We start from the raw sequence: 17,122 nt of genomic DNA, 5'->3' as shown, positions 1-17,122 counted from the left end.
GCTCGGAGGCGCTTTTCCGTTGCGCCCGCCGCCATTTTGTGCTGTGGGCTGCTGCTGAGGTGCGTGGCGGGGCCGGGGGCGCCTCCGCGGGGCTCGGGCGGGCCGGGGTGGGACGGAGGGCGGCGGAATGGGGCTTCGGCCTGGAGCCTGGGTCCACCTGGGCGAAATCTGTGTGTTCAGTTATGGCCTTTTTACCCCGCCCTTAGGCTGCCGAGGCGGCTTACAAAGATGAGGACCGACAACATGGCTTCTTTCTGGGCGGCGTCTGTGAATGCGGGCGGGGGGTTGGGAGAGCTGCCCCTGCTTCGCCTGCTAGTTCGCCGTTGGCCCTGTTCCTTCAAATAAGAATAATACCCAGCGTCGGTATTCTTAATCGCCACATAGGATTAAGCGTGTGTGTGCGCGCATGCGTTATGCAAGCGTCATATGGGGTATGTTAATGCCCCTCTTAATACAGGGACATTAATTTATTCTAGTCCTTGCTCCAATAATACGATGCAGATAATAATTCGCTATTTATTTTATGTCTGTATTTATTGGATGGGTTTTTTTTTTTAATTTGAAGGTTTTCTTGGGTTTCCCCCCCAAAAAATTAAACGAGCAGAAAGAAGAAATAGAACAAAAGGATTGATAAAGACAAACAGATTGGATTCACATCTAATTATTAAATCTAATTAAATTAAACCTAAGTATTGATATTTAGGGCGCAAACCTGTTTACACACAAAAAAAGTCCTACAACTCCCAGCATTCCCCAGCCAGCCATGCGTAGGATTGCGCCATTAACATATATGAACATTTTCCCCCTTTAGCTTAAAAACCAAGATAGGTAGAATCCATAGGCTGCTTGGAGTGTTCTATTCAATAGATTTATGTACTGCTTGGCATATTTAAAAAAAAGATCTAAGTGGTTAACAAGGAAATTCAAATACATTAAAATAGGTTGTAATATACATTAGAATACAGTGAAAATACATAATTGCTAAAGCATTTGTATAAAACATAGAAACATTAAAACCAATATAACACCATAATTAACAAACTGGGCAGCACACTTCATCACATCTGAACAATGTTGCTATTGATATGCTTTAGTAGCTTTAATAATACATTTTAGGAATAATACATTTATTATATCAATATTATCCACTAGTATGGATATTAATATCAATATTGACAATATATAATATGTGTAATATCTGCTCAGAGAACAGTGGTTGTTGGGTGAGTCAAAAATAATAAATGTATTGCTAGTATTATATCATTCAAGATAACATAGGGTATTAACATACTATATAGTTAGCTTTAGCAACATAAAACTAGTAATAGCAGTGATAACTATATTTTTTGTAGTATCCATATTAGTAATATGTTACATTTTTAATATGATGCATTATCTTTAATGTAATAATAGTGATTATTGATATTATATCAATATTATTTATTTATTTGCAGTATTTTTATGCCGCTCCTCAGCCAAAAAGGCTGCCAAAGCGGCTTACGTATAGTCAAACATCCATTAGTATTAATATCAATATTGATAGCACGTAATACTTATTGCTAGTTCATGTTATTAATGGTAACACAGGATAGCAACAGAGCATATTGTTAGCTTTAGTAATGTACAAGTAATGACAGTACTGATATATATTTTCAGTATTATCCATAACATATTATATACTATATTAGTACCGACAATATTGGTAATAATCATTAGTGCTATATTGATACGACATATTAGCTTTAATAATAGTAATAAGTATATATTCATAATACATTTTCCGCATTTCTGTTAATATAAAATTAACAAGTGCTTTGGATAGTTTATAAAATAACAGTGCTTTCCTGTTCCTGTTGCTGCTGTTGTTTTTATTGTTTTAATTTGTTATTGCTGCTGCTTGTATACAGCACCATCACAGTGTACACAGAGCTTTACAAAGCTTCATAGCCAGTAAAAGAAAGAGGGAGGTTCCTTACCTCTAAGCAGTTTATTGTGAAGATTTATACCCCATCTTTCAATCAAATCATCAGGGCAAGGTATACATCTTTAGTAATCATAAAATAAATTCATTGGGGGCTGAAATCCCCCCTCTTTCTTTCTTTTTCTTATACTTTATCTAGAGCTAATCTAAATTTTGGTTTACAGTCTGAATTTGAAAGTGGGGAAGACAACATGGGGGAGTGAGGACAAACAGGTAGTGGAGGATAAGCAAATGCAGTTAAATGCATGCACTTAAGTTTTGTAAATAAATAAAAATTATATCCCGCCTTTTCTCTCTCTCAGTAGAGCACTCGAGGTGGCTTGTGATAGATATAGAAAATCAAATAAAAAACCTTAATGATGCATGAAACAGACCAACAACTGAAGAACAGCAGAGAAAAAGTAATATACTTAAACTTAGTTACAGTTGGGGTGTTGAGGGTGGAGGGACTTAAGCCAAAGTCCGAAAGGGAAGCTGGACTCCTGAAGAGGGATTTAATCGTAGGGGAAGAGCTGGTGCGTTGATGTTGCGGGGGGGGGGGGTGTCCAAACACACATGATTGACTTGATTAATTTTTATTTATTCAAAAGTTTATGAATTGCCTTTTGGCCTGAATAACATCATCAACATGAAAAACTAAAATTCAGTAACAACACCAATTCAGTAAACATGGCTGGCTTTAATTTCCAAAGGCCTTTTTGTTTTTACCCCCCTAAAAGTCAGGAGAGATGGCTCTCCCTGGGAGATAACATAACCTCACAAACATTTTTCTGACTTTCTTCAATGGCAACAGTTGTGCAGAAACTGTGTAGGGCAATATCCCCAATCAGGTACCCTCCAGATATTTTGGACTATAATTCCCATCACCATGACCTTTTGCCATGCTGGTTGGGGCTCATGGGAGTTGTAGACCAAAACATCTGGAGGGTGGGGAAGCCCTGACACAGAAAGTGGTATGAAAAGATTCACTTGTTAAATTTCCATGTACTGGGCTGCTATTAAAGGCACAGTCATAGGACCTGAAAGTGGGGTGGGGGGAGAGGGTGTGATGGCAGCCCTTCCCTTATGGGTGAGGTTGTGGCTGTGTTGCAGAGTGGGAGGGAATGTAGCATTGGATCTATATGTAGAAAGTCTCCTGAGCTTGTAAACAACTTCATTCAAATGTGATTATAAGCCGCCTTGAAGGTCTAAATCGGGGTCCCCAATCCCCGGTCCACTGTTAGGAACCAGACCGCAATAGAGGTGTGCAAAAACCCCTTACCTTGGGTCCGCAGGGGAGGCGATCTGTCCCCCCCCCCCCCCCCCCGGAAATCCTCGCCAGCCCCAGCCGGCTCTGTGGCAAGTCTGCGGAGCTGCCAGCCGGCTCTGGCCGCTGGCAGACTTCTGGCTGCTGGGACGCAAATGGCGTCTGCATAGCGGACGCCATTTGTGTCCCTGTTCCTCAAGTAATTTGTGTCCCTGTTCTTCAAGTAATAGGCTATGTAAATCTTTGCGTAGCCTATTACTGCCAGCGAAACCATCCCCTGGTCTGTGGAAAAATTGTCTTCCACGAGACCGGTCCCTGGTGCCAAAAAGGTTGGGGACCGCTGGTCTAAATGGTGAAAAGGCAAAGGATAGATCTCTTAATTAAGTCGATCTTCTTGGAAAGCCAGCATGGTAGTATACTGGGCTTGAATGTAGAGGATCCAGGTTCAAATCCTGCTCAACCCTAGTCCCTTCTGGTGTTGTCATCCACACAGTCGTAATTGTGGGGTCATGCCTATCCCCTGCCATCCATGTGCTTTGACGTGGGAGGTCTGCAGAGAACATAACACAAGAGCAGTTGTGTTGGATCAGACCAAAGGTCAATGTAGTTCAGCATTCTGTTCCCACAGTGGCCAGATACCTATGGGAAGCCTAGAAGTATGACAATTTCACCCTTACACCTTACCTCCATGCGACTGCTATTCACACTGCACTAGGCTCTGAATCATGAGGGGAGCCTGTGTCTGGAAAGCAGGCTCCCCTTTGTAGATTTCCCCCCTCCCCCTGTGGCCAGTGAGGCCACAGTGACAAGGGCCTGCTCCCCACGATCACAATCCCTTTCAAGATAATGCCTGATGAAGGCTTGTGAAATTCACTACGTGTTCTTGAAGTGGGGACTTCTTTCTTTGATTGCTGGTTTAAATTTTTCCCCCAGAAGTGTCTAATGCTGGTTGCTTGTCCTTGTTCGAATGCAGCCTCACGCCTGTTTCTTATCCCCTGCACTCAGCTCTAGCCGCCATGGTGAAACTTTTTATTGGTAATCTTCCCCGGGAGGCCACGGAGCAGGAGATCCGCTCCCTTTTTGAGCAGTATGGGCGGGTTCTGGAATGTGACATCATCAAGAATTACGGCTTTGTACACATCGAGGACAAGACGGCTGCCGAGGACGCCATCCGCAACCTGCATCACTACAAGCTCCATGGCGTCTGCATCAACGTGGAGGCCAGCAAGAACAAGAGCAAGGCCTCCACCAAGCTGCATGTGGGCAACATCAGCCCCACTTGCACCAATCTCGAGCTGCGGTCCAAATTCGAGGAGTATGGCCCCGTACTTGAGTGCGACATCGTTAAGGATTACGCTTTTGTGCACATGGAGCGAGCTGAGGATGCTGTCGAGGCCATCAGGGGCCTTGACAACACGGAATTCCAAGGTGGGAAAGGGGCAGCGGCAGCGTAGGCTCTGAGCAGGAAGCAAATAGGCGCCCCTATGCTGGATTTGCCTCTCAAGGAGCCAAACCTCATCAGTTGCGTAGTGGTGCTGTCCACTGACTAGACTTAATCTTCCCTTAATCTGGCTTTTAACCAGTTATATGGCTAAAAGATTAAATTTAAATGCAGTTACATGCTTCAGTGTTTCAGCAAAGATGCCTCTTTGAGGATCTTGAAGGGGGTACTTTCAATGTTGGAACTTTAATAATCAAAGAGAGCAAACCTGTTGCCACGAGACACTTTCTAGAGGGCCATGGGATTGTTTGGGTTTGGGGAACTGAGGTTGGAGCCAAGGCTTGGAGTTCAGTTCCCAGAAGCGGCACTCCCCTCCCCCTCATAGCCAGTGCAGAGCAGCTACGTCTCCACGCTTGGAAACTGATCATAGAGAAGGGGGAAAGGGGGCAATCCCAAGGGAGGGGAGGAGACCGTGGAAGCTGCTTTACAGGAGCTTCCTGTCAGATCTCCAGGCCCCTTCCCTCCCCCTCCCTGAAACTATGCCTGGACAGGTGAAATAGCCCATCTAGGCAAAAATGCAGGGCAGCTGGAGCACAGAGAGAGGATCCCCTCCTTGCTCTAGCTGCCCTGCATAGGATAGTTGGCAGCCTACTTCTGATAGGATTGCACCCCAAAGCTCCCACTGCTTGTTAAAAAGGAAGGCCTTCTCAATCCATTTTCAGCGAAATTTGGGAGTACAGGCAGTTCCCTGTGGAAACACTAGAGGCAAAATAACTTGAAATATAAGTTTGAGGCCTGTGAATTTTATGAAAGGCCCAGATTCAAAGATGTTTTAAAATGGTTTTCAGTTGAGTGCAGCCAATATTAGAAGGAAAACTTTCAAAGGCCAAAAGTACTGTTTTCTAGCTTTGTGGATAAGTTTCCTTTGCATTAAGTTTGGCCCAGCAAGGAGGAAGGAAGTATCTCTGTGTCCTTCAGTAAGCCCTAAGTCTTGGCTTGTTCTTGGCCATACCAGTCAAATGGTGTATGGAGGTGTTCAGTGTGTATTTTAAATTTTGGTTGGTTGGTTACTGATTAAATTGACAAAAGCATGCAGCACTAGTAGCTACAGACTGGCAACCAAGATGGCCTCAAATCAGTGTGATATTGAGCCCTTTTTGACCTCATGTGATCTAAGACAGAATCTTGATCACAGCACCCTCCCCAGGTGTCTTGCCTAACTTTTCCTTTCCTGACAGCCTGTCCTCACCCCTACTCTCCCAAGGTTCCCTGCCTGTTTATTCCTTTCCTAACAGCAAGAAGTTCCTTTAAAACAAAATAAAGCTTTTGCCCCTCTTTTTTTCCTCATGCCTCTGTTTCTGCCATCCAGCCTTCACGCAACTCCACGTTTCTCAGCCCAGTACCTTCTCCGTCTCTGTTCCTTCAGCCAATTTGCTTCTGGCGTCCCTGTGTCTTCATGTCTTTCAACCTGGTTTCCTGGCCTTCTTACTATGATTCTCTTTTCTCCTTCCCCTCTTGTTACTGCCAACAGCACACATCTTATCTTAAGATAGTGCATGAGGTTTTCGCTAAACTGACTTTTTAACGTACGTCTCAAGCTGTAGCATTTATCAAAATTCTGCTACTAACAATTTCCTGCTGAGCAGTTAGAATGTCGTAGTTCTAAGATGACCCAGAAAATCTCACAATTGCTAAGGGCAGCTGCAAGCGGTCACAGTCCACTTTGTAGCCTGTTCTGTGTGCTAGTAACCTCTTCCTTGTTTCTTTGTTTTGCACTTTGAGGGTTTGCATCTAATGTTGGGAAAGCTGAGCATCTAAGCAGGTTTGGGTCAGTTGTTGAAAATCTGCAATTTAGATACTGGTGAAAACGTGTTAAAGCAAGCTTTGGGAAAAATCCAAAATATTCACCCTGAACAATTTTCACCAAACTTGGCATTCTCCAAGTGTGAAATACAGTGGCAATTTGTTGACGTTCCCACTTTCCAATACTAATTAGCTGAAGTATAATTATGCAAAGTTCTTTTTTCCTTTTTAGCTTTTCTGGAAAGATGGTTAGAATTTTGCTATCGTGATGGTAGGTAAGAAGCAGCTCTGTATATAAAGGTAGATGTCTCTTGAGAAATGGTCAAGAGAAGGAACTGAGTGTGACTTGGATTGTCACGAAAAGGAATTGGTCATTGCCTGGATTGTAAGTCAAGTAAACCTGAGGGTGGGTGAAGAGCTGGTTCATTTGAAATGGTTTGGGAAAGCTGTATTTGTGGTGGGGAGAGGGCTGAGTAGGGTCAAAATGGGGAGAAATACATGCAGAAGTGGACCATAATATTTATTGCGTATTAAGCACTTGTGCAATTAAGGCAAGCCTCCACCTTTCCGGTTTTTCCGTTGTTGAGCCTCTTAGGGCGCCATCCTGTGCATGTTTAAACAGAAAAAGTCCTACAACTCCCAGCAGTCCCTAACCAGCCATTGGCTGGGGCACGCTGGGAACTGTGAGACTGTTCTGTCTAAACATGCATAGGATTGTGCTCTTACACTGTGTAGGCCTGCACCCTCGGCTGGTGTGCTTGTTTTTATTTCCTAGGAGCAAATCCCAAGTTGTGGTTGTATTTAAGCAGCACTTTGTGGTTGGAACTTGCCAATGATGTTCCTTATGGACCCCCCAGGGTACTCTGCTGCCCCATAGAGCACTTGGGCGTATGCTCTTGGATTCTGTGCTGAAGCTGCCCTATGACTAGATCCAGCTGCCGTAGCTAACACACTGTGTGTGTCTCTCTGCTGACAGTACTTCGTTCAGGCTCGCTGAAGAGTGCCAGGCCAGTAACAAATACCGGTCATTGATGAATTCTTGGAGAGTAGGTGTATAGCAGTAAAAAAAAGAAGACACACATTGCCTCACCAGTCTTTTCTGAATGAGTTTTTGCAGAGAAGCGGCTGCTTCCTTAGACCCAGGAAGTAGATGGAGAAAGTGATGGTTGATTTCCATCACCCACAAGCTGACACTCCTATTAGGATTGAGAAGTAGTTGCTGAGGACTGCTGCCTACGAAATCTGTCGCTAAACATTTCCCTCCTTTCACTTGTACATGCCTAGCAGTATTTCCACACCTACCCAAAAAAGAAGTTTTCCAACAGCAAGCGACTTCATCGGCCCCATTAGCTGCCAGCCAAGGATGCATGTATGCAAGGGTGATTGGATACACAGGTGGACACATCCCCTGTGGTTGTATAGAAGAGGGGATTTGGACAGCCACGACCGATGGGAGCGAGAGAAGCTGCTCCTGCCGAAAGTCCCTCTTGGCTGTTACTCAGTTAAAAGGCGGGGCAGGATCTAACCTGGTGAGCAGCGCCTATCCTGTGTGGCTGGGCGGGATGCCCTGATATGTGCAGGAACCTGGCTGCCTCTGTAGTTGGTTGCCTCATTTGCAAGTGGGGGCTGAAGTACAGCGGAGGGTAAAAACAGTGCCAGCATCTCTCTGGGATAGCATAACTTGCTGCTGTGCAAAATGACCCATTAGGCAAAAGTGGGTGAGAGCAGCGGGGGAGAATTTGGGAAGCAGAACCATCTGCTATCACTTGAAGGCCTCCCCCTTTCCAACATGGGGTTCTCAGCAGCTTGCTGTCAGGGAGGTCTCAGGGGTGAGGAACTTCTCTTCTTCTCAGCTGACTGACCAGAACCGTGGGGGGTTGATCAAGCTTTCCCCGCTTCCAGAGCAGTGCTGAAATCAAAGAGGGTTGAAAGGGCACAAACATCTCAGGGCACAAATGGCAGGAGGATTCCTGCCTCTGGCTCAAGTCAGCTGGGGTTGAACCTTTCCGCTGCTGAAATACAAGCACCCTTTCAGCGTGATGGCAGAGATGCTAGACAGAGTTACTCATGAAAAGATGGGGGCAGCCAGCTTAGTGAGCAGTGCCTGTCCTGTGTGACTGGGTCGGATGCCACCAGCCCGTGAACGGCAAAGCAAAGTGCAAGGCCAGTGGCAAGAGGAACAGAAAGGCTCAGTTTTGCCTTGTGCTGTGGGCCAAGTCTTTGGAATTCCTGTGTGGCGCATGTTTTGTTCGGGTCAGGCTTCGGGATCTGGGCGGTCTTCCTTATGAATTCCAAAACGGGTCAGTGTCTGTCTCTTCTCTCTCTCCTCTGCTCTCCCCCCCCAAAAAAAAGACAAACAGCAGCCCAAGTGGCTTCCGTGCTCCTAGCAGTTAAATGTTTCTCTAGGTGTGAAACTCATGGTCCGTGATAGACCAGGAGCAGCACTGGGGCTGTAGCCAGAGATCTGAATTGACCACATGTCAAACCCCTGTATCTCAAGAGCCTGGGAAGCCTATCCTACCAGAGCAGACTATATGGAGCAGATCTGAATCATTGCCTGCAAGCTCTGCTGGGCATTGGCGGGGAATATTGACAGGCTCAGGGCAGCGCCATGAAAAAGTGGAGTTGGAGAGGGAATAAAGAACAGGGCAAGGGTGTCATTGCAGAGGGACCAGATCTGAAACTGTTCCTCTGCAGAACTTTTTGTATATTTTGCCAGGCCTCTGTGAGCATTCTCTCATTATCATCAGGGGCCATAAATGTTATTTTAATAACGGTAACTGATTTATCTGAAGTGTTCTGGTAGCCATATGCAGCTATACAGTACTTTAGCTCTTACAGTAAACACAAGACTCCTGAGGTCTGTGTGTCATTCCGTCTCTGCTTTAGCATCCTGCAGGCCTGCCTAAATATTTCCTGTTTTTAGCTGCCAGCCACACGTTCACAGGCTGAATGAAATATTTCACATTCCTAAGCTGGCAGGAACGACTCTCTTGCTGCGGAATGCTTTGCGCCCGAGTAACTTACTGGCTGTTCCAAACCAGAAGAGGCAGGATCATATCCTTTCTGCTGCAGGGAACAGCTGGGCCCAGGAACACGTTTTTGGTCGCCCCCTGTGCCGTTAGCTTTGGCGGGTTGGGCCGGTTGGTTGTTCCCTGACTTTGTTTTGCTTTTAAAAAAATTCTGACCTGCTGTGCTTTTGCTTTGAACTGTTCTTAACCAATCTTTATAGCTGCCCTTCTTGCGTCTGTTTCTTCAAGGCAAACGAATGCGCGTGCAGTTGTCCACCAGCCGGCTCAGGACCGCGCCCGGGATGGGAGACAAGAGTGGCTGCTACCGGTGTGGGAAGGAGGGTCACTGGTCTAAAGAGTGCCCAGTAGATCGCACGGGGCAAGTGCCCGAGTTGACCGAAACTTATAGCGAGCAATACGGAATGGTGCGCACCCCCTACCCTACGGGCTATGGGGACACCGTGTATTACGATGACCCCTATGGAATGGTGGACTACTATAAACGGTACCGCGCGAGGTCCGCCGCTGCGGCGGCATATGGGGCTTCTGCATATGACGCTTATGCGGAGCACACCATGGCCCAGTATTCCCAGTACGCCCAGTACTCACAAGCCACAGCCATGGCCAGTCGCCTCACTACCGCCTTAGACCCCTACGAGAGGGCCTTGCTGCCAGCCTCGGGAACTGCAGCAGCGGTAGCCGCCGCTGCTGCGGCCGCGACATCCACATTTTACACCCGGGATAGAAGCCCTCTGCGTCGCTCGGCAGCTGCGGCTTCCACCGCCGGAGACGTGTACGGATATGAGCGTGTTCAACTGTCTCCCGTCCCGCGATCCTCCCTCTACGATGTCCAGCGGTTCGGGCGGGATGCAGGCGCGGACAGGTTGCGATACTCCGCGTATTGAGTCTGGAGGTGAGAGCGTTTTTTCATGCGTAGCTTGGAGGAGGAGGGGGATGGCGCATCAGGTGTGGCTGATGGTGAGACTTGGGGGGAGAAAATGGCCTGCTGCTGTGTGTGTGTGTCTCTCTCTCTCTCTCTGTCTCTCTCTCTCGGGGATACCTTCTGGTATCTGCTGGGCTCTGGATTCCATATTTGCAGCCAGCAGCATAGATGTAGCATTGAGGACATCTGGCACAAGGTGTGCCTTGGTGCAGGAGCTGTAGCTTGAACTAATGTCTCTAGGCAAGGGAGAGGGAGGTGCCACTGTTCCTTGGACTCCAGAGGTACCTTCCCATGGGAGGAATAGCATTAGCCCAGGCCTATTGATCTCCACCCCCCACTCCCCAAACTGCCACTGGTCCTCTCTTTGTTGCCAGTGGCCTGCGCCTTTGCCTTCTGCTCCCAGAGCTGCCGATGCCCCATCCCACCCATCTTGCATACGTACCTTTGATATGCACCACAGAGGCTGGGATTGAGATGCAGCAGCCACGGCCTGACAGGCAGGAGATGGGGCCGCCTTTCGATAGCGTTACTCTGAGACTCGATGGCAAGGTCTTGAGCATATGGAAAATGATCTGGCATCGTCTCTGAGCTTAGACTCTCCGGGTCGAAGAGGTTCCTCCCCTCCAGCCCACCCCTTAAGGCACAGAGATGAGCGAGCCCCTGGCTTGTTTCCATCAGCATCAGTGTGTTGGGCGGATCGTTCACAAAGGGCCTCTAGTTTTCTCCAGTCTGCCCAAGGTGCAGCTTTGATACCTTGTTCCATGATGTAAGCATGGCTGTGCTGAATCAGACTGAGCTCCATTTAATCAGCCTTGTGCTTCCAGCAGTGGCTAAACACACGATGGCCTTGTCTGCCCCCCCAGCATTCAGAGATATCCTGCCACAGTTTGTGGCTAAGAGCCACTGATGGACTCCTCCTCTATGTCTCACCCTTTTCAAAAGCCCTGTCAGTCAGCGGCCATCACATCTTCTGACTGTGCTTTTCTTCTGGTAATTAATGCATTGTGTGAAGGACTTCACTTTGTCTATCCTGAACCCACCCGCAGTTATTTTCCGTGGGTGTCCCCTGAGGTCTAGTGACAGGGTAAGCATGTCTCTACCTATTTTTCCCACAGGGCTCATAACTTTATAAAACCTTTTTATGATGTATTCTCTCTTTCTCCCTGTTGTCTTTCTTTAAAAAACAACAAGATCTAAGTTGCTTCTATTATAAAGAAGGTACTGTCTTTTTCTGGACTTCTTCCAGCTGTGTGATATCCTTTTAGAGATGGGGTGGCCAGAACAATATACAATACACGTGTTCAAAATGTGACCACACCGCAGATGTTTGCTATGATGCTTGTCGTCCTGTTTTTGAACCCTCCCTACTAAATCCCAAGTTTGAGGGTCCTCCCCTCACTTTCTCACTGCAAGATTTTCATGGAGCTTTCTGCCACCCCCAGCACCCTCAGGCTCTCTTCCTGGATAGTCACAGCTAGGCCTATCAGTATATCTGCAGACTTGGTTTTCGTCTGGATGTCAGCATGCTGAATTGTATGTAGTTTGGGGTGGGGAGAGTCCCACAGACCATGGTGCTCGCCACATGTGGACTTCTGTGGTCCTGCCAGGCGTCTTTTGCCGGCGACTTAACGAATAGCAAATGCCACCTTCCTTGGCTATCGGGTTTGCGTGATTCCCAGTGCATAGCATGACTGCCTGAGACTCCTCAATAGTTTGTCAGGACGGATCCAGCCTGGGCAGTCCTCATGGAAGCTGGGGGTTAGTGCTGCTGCCAGGGACCATAGCTCAGTGATAGGACACATGCTTTGCATGCAGAAGGTCTCAAGTTTAATACTCAGCATCTGCAGTTAAAAGGGTCAGGTAGCAAGTGCTGGGAAAGTTCCTTCTCTGTGTGAGACCCTGGAGAGTTGCTGCCAGTCAGAATAGACAATACTTAGCGGGAAGGACCAAGGATCTGACGCAGTATAAGACAGCTTCCTATGTTCCAAGGAAGGGATCATACCTCAGCAGTAGAGCACATGCTCTGTATGTAGAAGGTTCCAAGTTAATCCCTGGCATTCCACTTTAAAAGGATATTTGGTAATAGGCCTGGGAAAGGACCTTTGATTGGGGGGCTGGGGAGGCAATGCCAGTCACTGGTCTGAGTTAGGCGAAGGCAGTCAGCCTTCCACTTCAGGGACAGAACTGTGGATGTGAATGGATGTCACATGGCCAAAGAGAAGCAATTTGGTCACCCCAGACTGCTGCAATGTGTGGTGTTCCAACTAATTTGCCTACCTTTCAGGGTATCTAGAAATCATCTGATACTGAAGCGGACACTAGCACCCTAAGAACTGGCTATAAATGGGGAGGTTTGGGCATCAAATGCTTGTTTCGCTTTTTAAAAAGTGGAGTGTTTCATATTATCCAGGAAAAGAACTCATCTCCCCCTAAGCTGTTTTCCTGCTATTACAGCACAAAGCCAAGGTGAGATTCTCTGTAAACTACTGAGGGAACATGTTGATTTTATTTTCCAGAGCTATTTATGAAATAGTGGTTATAATCTTGACCATTTTCCCTACTCTTCCCACCTCCTGCTAGCTACACGTGCACACCTTTGTGGATACTCAGGAGTTTGGGTGGGCACACGCACACCATCCCTAGAAGTGAAGATCTTTGTGCTGGAATCCTATACAGCGATGATTCTCAGGTTTCCTTAGGCACAGAGATTCATCCTTGAGCCTTCAAATGAATTGTGTCTTTTATTTTTCAGGTAGGCTATTTGAGGGCTGGACGTCGGGTTCCTGTGGTACGTCCGCGGCAAAACTGTGCCAGGCTTCACGATGTGTCGATTTGTGTTTAGCATGGTCTCACTAATGGACATCTTGTGTCTCTTCAAAGCTTAGTGACAACTAAATTTCTTTTTTATAAAAAAAACAACACTGCAGACCTCCCCAGGAATTGCTTGGTAGGGGGAAGGGTCAGTGTTTGTGGGGAGGGTTGGCTGTTTTGCACCCTCCTATCTGGAGAGGGTAACTGTCTTTGCTTTCTTGATCTCTGTCTGGATCTATACTTTAAGCTTAGACAGGGTACCACTGGGAGAGTCAAGAGGCAACTTCTGTTCCTTCCGGAGCTGCTCTCCCCCCCCCCCCCCCCCAGCTTAGTTTGTGGCTTCCCCTTCTCCTTGAATAGGCTTAATTTTGGAAGTGAATGATCAGACCATTTTTTTTTTACTATGAGAAGTCATTGTCGTACTTGGTATTTTCCTGAGGTTTGGTCCCTCCTGTGGAGTCCTTTCCTCCTTACATTTATATTAACCTGTGACTTTTGTTCTCTGAAGTTTGACGAACTTCTCCCCCCCTCCCTTTTCTCCGTAAAATAAAGCATTTGTAACAGATGCCTGGGAATTTCTTTGTCTTGTGTACCCCGTGCTTAAAAGACAAAAGGAGACTTTAAACCATTTGTAAAGCGACTGTGACTTGTACCCAAGTGAAATCATGAGCGTATGTTAAGGCACTTTATGAGTGCCTCCTCTCCTTCCACCTGGCTATAAAATTTAGTGCCCTGCATAGCTGGGAGCTGAAAGTTGCCTCCTTTTTACCAGAAAGGCTGCACAGATTAATTTCTCCTCAGAGTTAGGTTCTTTCACTTCGTTATGCGGGAAGCTGTGTAAGTGTCTTGTTTGGTGTTTGAATATTCAGTTGCACAAAACGAGCAAAAACTGAAACTCAAGTCATTTCTGTATAGGCCAAAAGTGAGTTAAACCTAGACAGATTCTGTGATGGCACAGAGATTTCTTCTTCATCTGCAGAACTGGGCACACAAGTTCCCTGAGAGGAATGAGCTGGAGTGTCCAGAGAGCATCCTGTTGAAACAGCTGCACCCCGTTCTTGCTTATCTTTTAACCCAAGGCATGGACAGTGTGATGGCCTGTGGGGCAATGTACTCTCTCCCCCCACACACACTTCAGTATGCATGGGATTGCACACTACCTGTACTTGAGTGAAGCACATGATGAAAAAGGGGTGTTTCGATGTTGAATGTAAGGGTAGAGCCCTCTTGAGTTAGAACATGATCCTAGGTGTTTGGGCTTAGATATGCAACTGAGGTGCATGAGGGAGAGGGTTTGTCCATCCTGGTCACACACCTCCCTCTCTGATCACCCCTCCCCCTTTGGAGTTAATAGATTCTTGGCTGGCTGGGGGATGCTGGGAGTTGTAATCCAACCCATCTGGAGGGGCCCAGGTTGGAGGAGGCTGATGTAAGGGAAGCAGTTATTAGGAGGTGGCCCCTATGCTCAGCTTCCCCCATCAGCATGAAGGATCCAAGAACCTTGCTGGATCAGACCTAAAGGTCCATCTAGTTCTGGCATCCTGTTTCCCAAAGGGGCCAAACAACTGCCTCCGGGAAGCCCATAAGTATGACACAAAGAGAACAGCCCTCTCCTGCTGTTGTTCCCAAGCAGCTGGTATTCAGAGGCTTGCTACCGAGGGAGCATGCTGCTGCTGAATCTGCAGGGTACATATAGCCAGCGTGACTCATAGCCACTGCTAGGCTATCCTCCATGAAATATCGAATCCCCTTTTAAGGCTGCCTTAATGGCCATCACATCTTGCGGCAGTGAATTCCATAGTTAAACTGCAAAGAAATATTTTAGTGTCTATCTCTCACCAAGCAGCTTCTTCAGATGACACCAGGTTCTAGTATTACAAGAGGGAGTAAATTACCCATTTCCTCCCGGTCTCCCTTTCCTCACCTTTTTTCTAAACTAAAACTCCTTGTAGGGGAGGTGTTCCAGTTCCCTACATTTTGCCCATTTCTGAACCTTTTCCAGCTCTACAATACCTTTTTGATGTGACAACCAGAACTGGACATAGTATTCCCAGTGTCACTGCACCATAGATACGTACAAACACATCACCATATTGGCAGGGGTTTAAAAAAGCAACACTTTCCTAATGATCCCTAGCAAGGATTCTGCCTTTTTCACAGCCGTTGTACACAGATATTTTCATTCTGCTAGCCGCATGCTGTCAGCTCAGACTTCCCTCAATGTATGTGTGAAATTAGATTTGTATTTATTCCATTTATAGCCCGCCTTTTTTCCTTTTGCAAGGAACCCAAGGCAGCTTACATTATCCTCCTCCTCCCCATTTTATCCTTGCAACAACCCTGTGAAGTAGGTTAGGCTGAGAGTCTGCGACTGGCCCAAAGTCACCCAGTGAGCTTCCATGGCCAGGGCAGCAAAGATTACCGGGCTCCTGCTACATCAACCCGAGTAGTTTGTCTCCACTTGACCTTAAAGCAGTCAGAGTCTCCCCGAAGAGAGACAAGGCTGACTATGCAACCAATGTGCATAGCCTCATCTTGTCCCTCAGCTGCAAGTGAGCCTGTTGGGTGAGGAGCTTTGTACAGCAGTAGTTTATCCCTGTGGTACCAATGCTTATTCCAGCTGAGTACCTGCCTGGCGGGCTGTAGGCTGTCTTGGGAGTAATACTGCAGTTATATTGTTGAGCAACCGGGGGGGGGGGGGGGGGCTGCATGGGTTCCATTGCCTCCATTGGTTGATCTCCACATGCCCAGTGGCTCTCCACTTCTTCATCTTTGCCCTGTGAGAGAAATTTCTCCCGATGTGTGCAATTGAAAAACATGTCCAGTGCTGTCTGGCTTGTGTAATTATATGTGACGTTTGGGGTGTGTTTACTGTAAATTGGAGAGACCTGTCTTGCCTCCAGCCCACTGCAATATCCCCAGGACGCTTTTGAATTTTGTCTAGCTTAGCTCTACTTCTGTGGGGTGAGCCAGGGCCGCGAACAGGCTTATTTGGGGAGTGGATGGGCCAGGGAGAAACTGTAATCACCAAATCCAGCCCCCTGAAGGATGCTTAGCCACTCTTCAGTTACGAACAAGTATGGAAGGAATTTCAGGCATGGCCACAAGAATAACTGGCAGCCACTTCGTGGGATAAGGATTGTGGCCTTCTACCTCAGCCTCCCCCCTTGTCAGATGGGGCACTCCAGGAAAACTAGTTGCTGACCAGGTGCCTAAGTCCTTCATAACCACCCCAAATTAAAATAAATATATAGTATCCTCAAGTTGTGTTGTGAGATTGATAGGCAAGCCATTCAGGTCCCAGGAGAACTCAATACTGGAATAGGACAACACCCCTGCTGTGTTTGCCATCATCTCAGGATCAGCCTGTACAGCTATAAATGTGAGTCAAACTCTGCCACACACTACTCTCTGCCCAGTAGCACCCCTGTCCCTCACTGGACCACAGTGGTCATCCACAGTAGATGAGAACTATGGTGGCGTGGTTGGATGCAGTTTCTGTGCTAGTTTTCCTGGCACTGAGGGGAGTGGTGTGTGGTAGAGTTCACAGTGTGCCTCACAGATCTTTTTGTGCACGGCGCAGATGAGAGAACTCAGGCCCCTCTTGCGAGCTTCCCACTGGCATATGGGCTGCCTGCTGTTGGAAACCAAATTCTGGATGAGAGGACTGGTCCAGCATTGCAAAGCAATTCTTAATAGTGGCTGCCAGCACACACAGAAATGTGACAAGGCGATGGGAAGGGAAGGCAAGACGAGAGGTAGCGGCTCAGCGGGCCTGATGTGGTCCGTAAGCCATATCTGCCCTAGATATTGGAACCTTGTAGAGATGCTACCCATACTTTAAACCACGAGGGCTAGAAACATTTTTAATTAACATGGAGGGTGT

General features: G+C 47.1%; 1 protein-coding gene across 3 annotated transcripts; it reads left to right on the top strand.

Moving 5' to 3' along the window:
* Nucleotides 1-13,801, top strand: LOC146334290 (RNA-binding protein 4B-like). Of its 3 annotated transcripts, none has more exons than XM_084824550.1 (5): nucleotides 1-59; nucleotides 2,287-2,382; nucleotides 4,233-4,655; nucleotides 9,732-10,395; nucleotides 13,178-13,801. In XM_084824550.1, the coding sequence occupies exons 3-4, from the start codon at nucleotides 4,244-4,246 to the stop codon at nucleotides 10,385-10,387; spliced, it is 1,068 nt and encodes a 355-aa protein (XP_084680676.1). In that variant the 5' UTR covers nucleotides 1-59; nucleotides 2,287-2,382; nucleotides 4,233-4,243; the 3' UTR covers nucleotides 10,388-10,395; nucleotides 13,178-13,801. The 3 variants fall into 3 exon arrangements, with proteins under 3 accessions (XP_084680676.1, XP_084680675.1, XP_084680677.1); XM_084824549.1 differs by having other exon boundaries at nucleotides 2,284-2,382; XM_084824551.1 differs by lacking the exon at nucleotides 2,287-2,382.
* Nucleotides 13,802-17,122: the final 3,321 nt, after the last annotated feature.

Source organism: Heloderma suspectum, chromosome 17 (assembly GCF_057233095.1).
Source record: "Heloderma suspectum isolate Gila_16-S chromosome 17, 16-S_ref, whole genome shotgun sequence".
NCBI classification, from domain to species: Eukaryota; Metazoa; Chordata; class Lepidosauria; order Squamata; family Helodermatidae; genus Heloderma; species Heloderma suspectum.
Note: the sequence above shows the minus strand (reverse complement) of the source record. Positions and strands in the feature narration are given on the sequence as shown.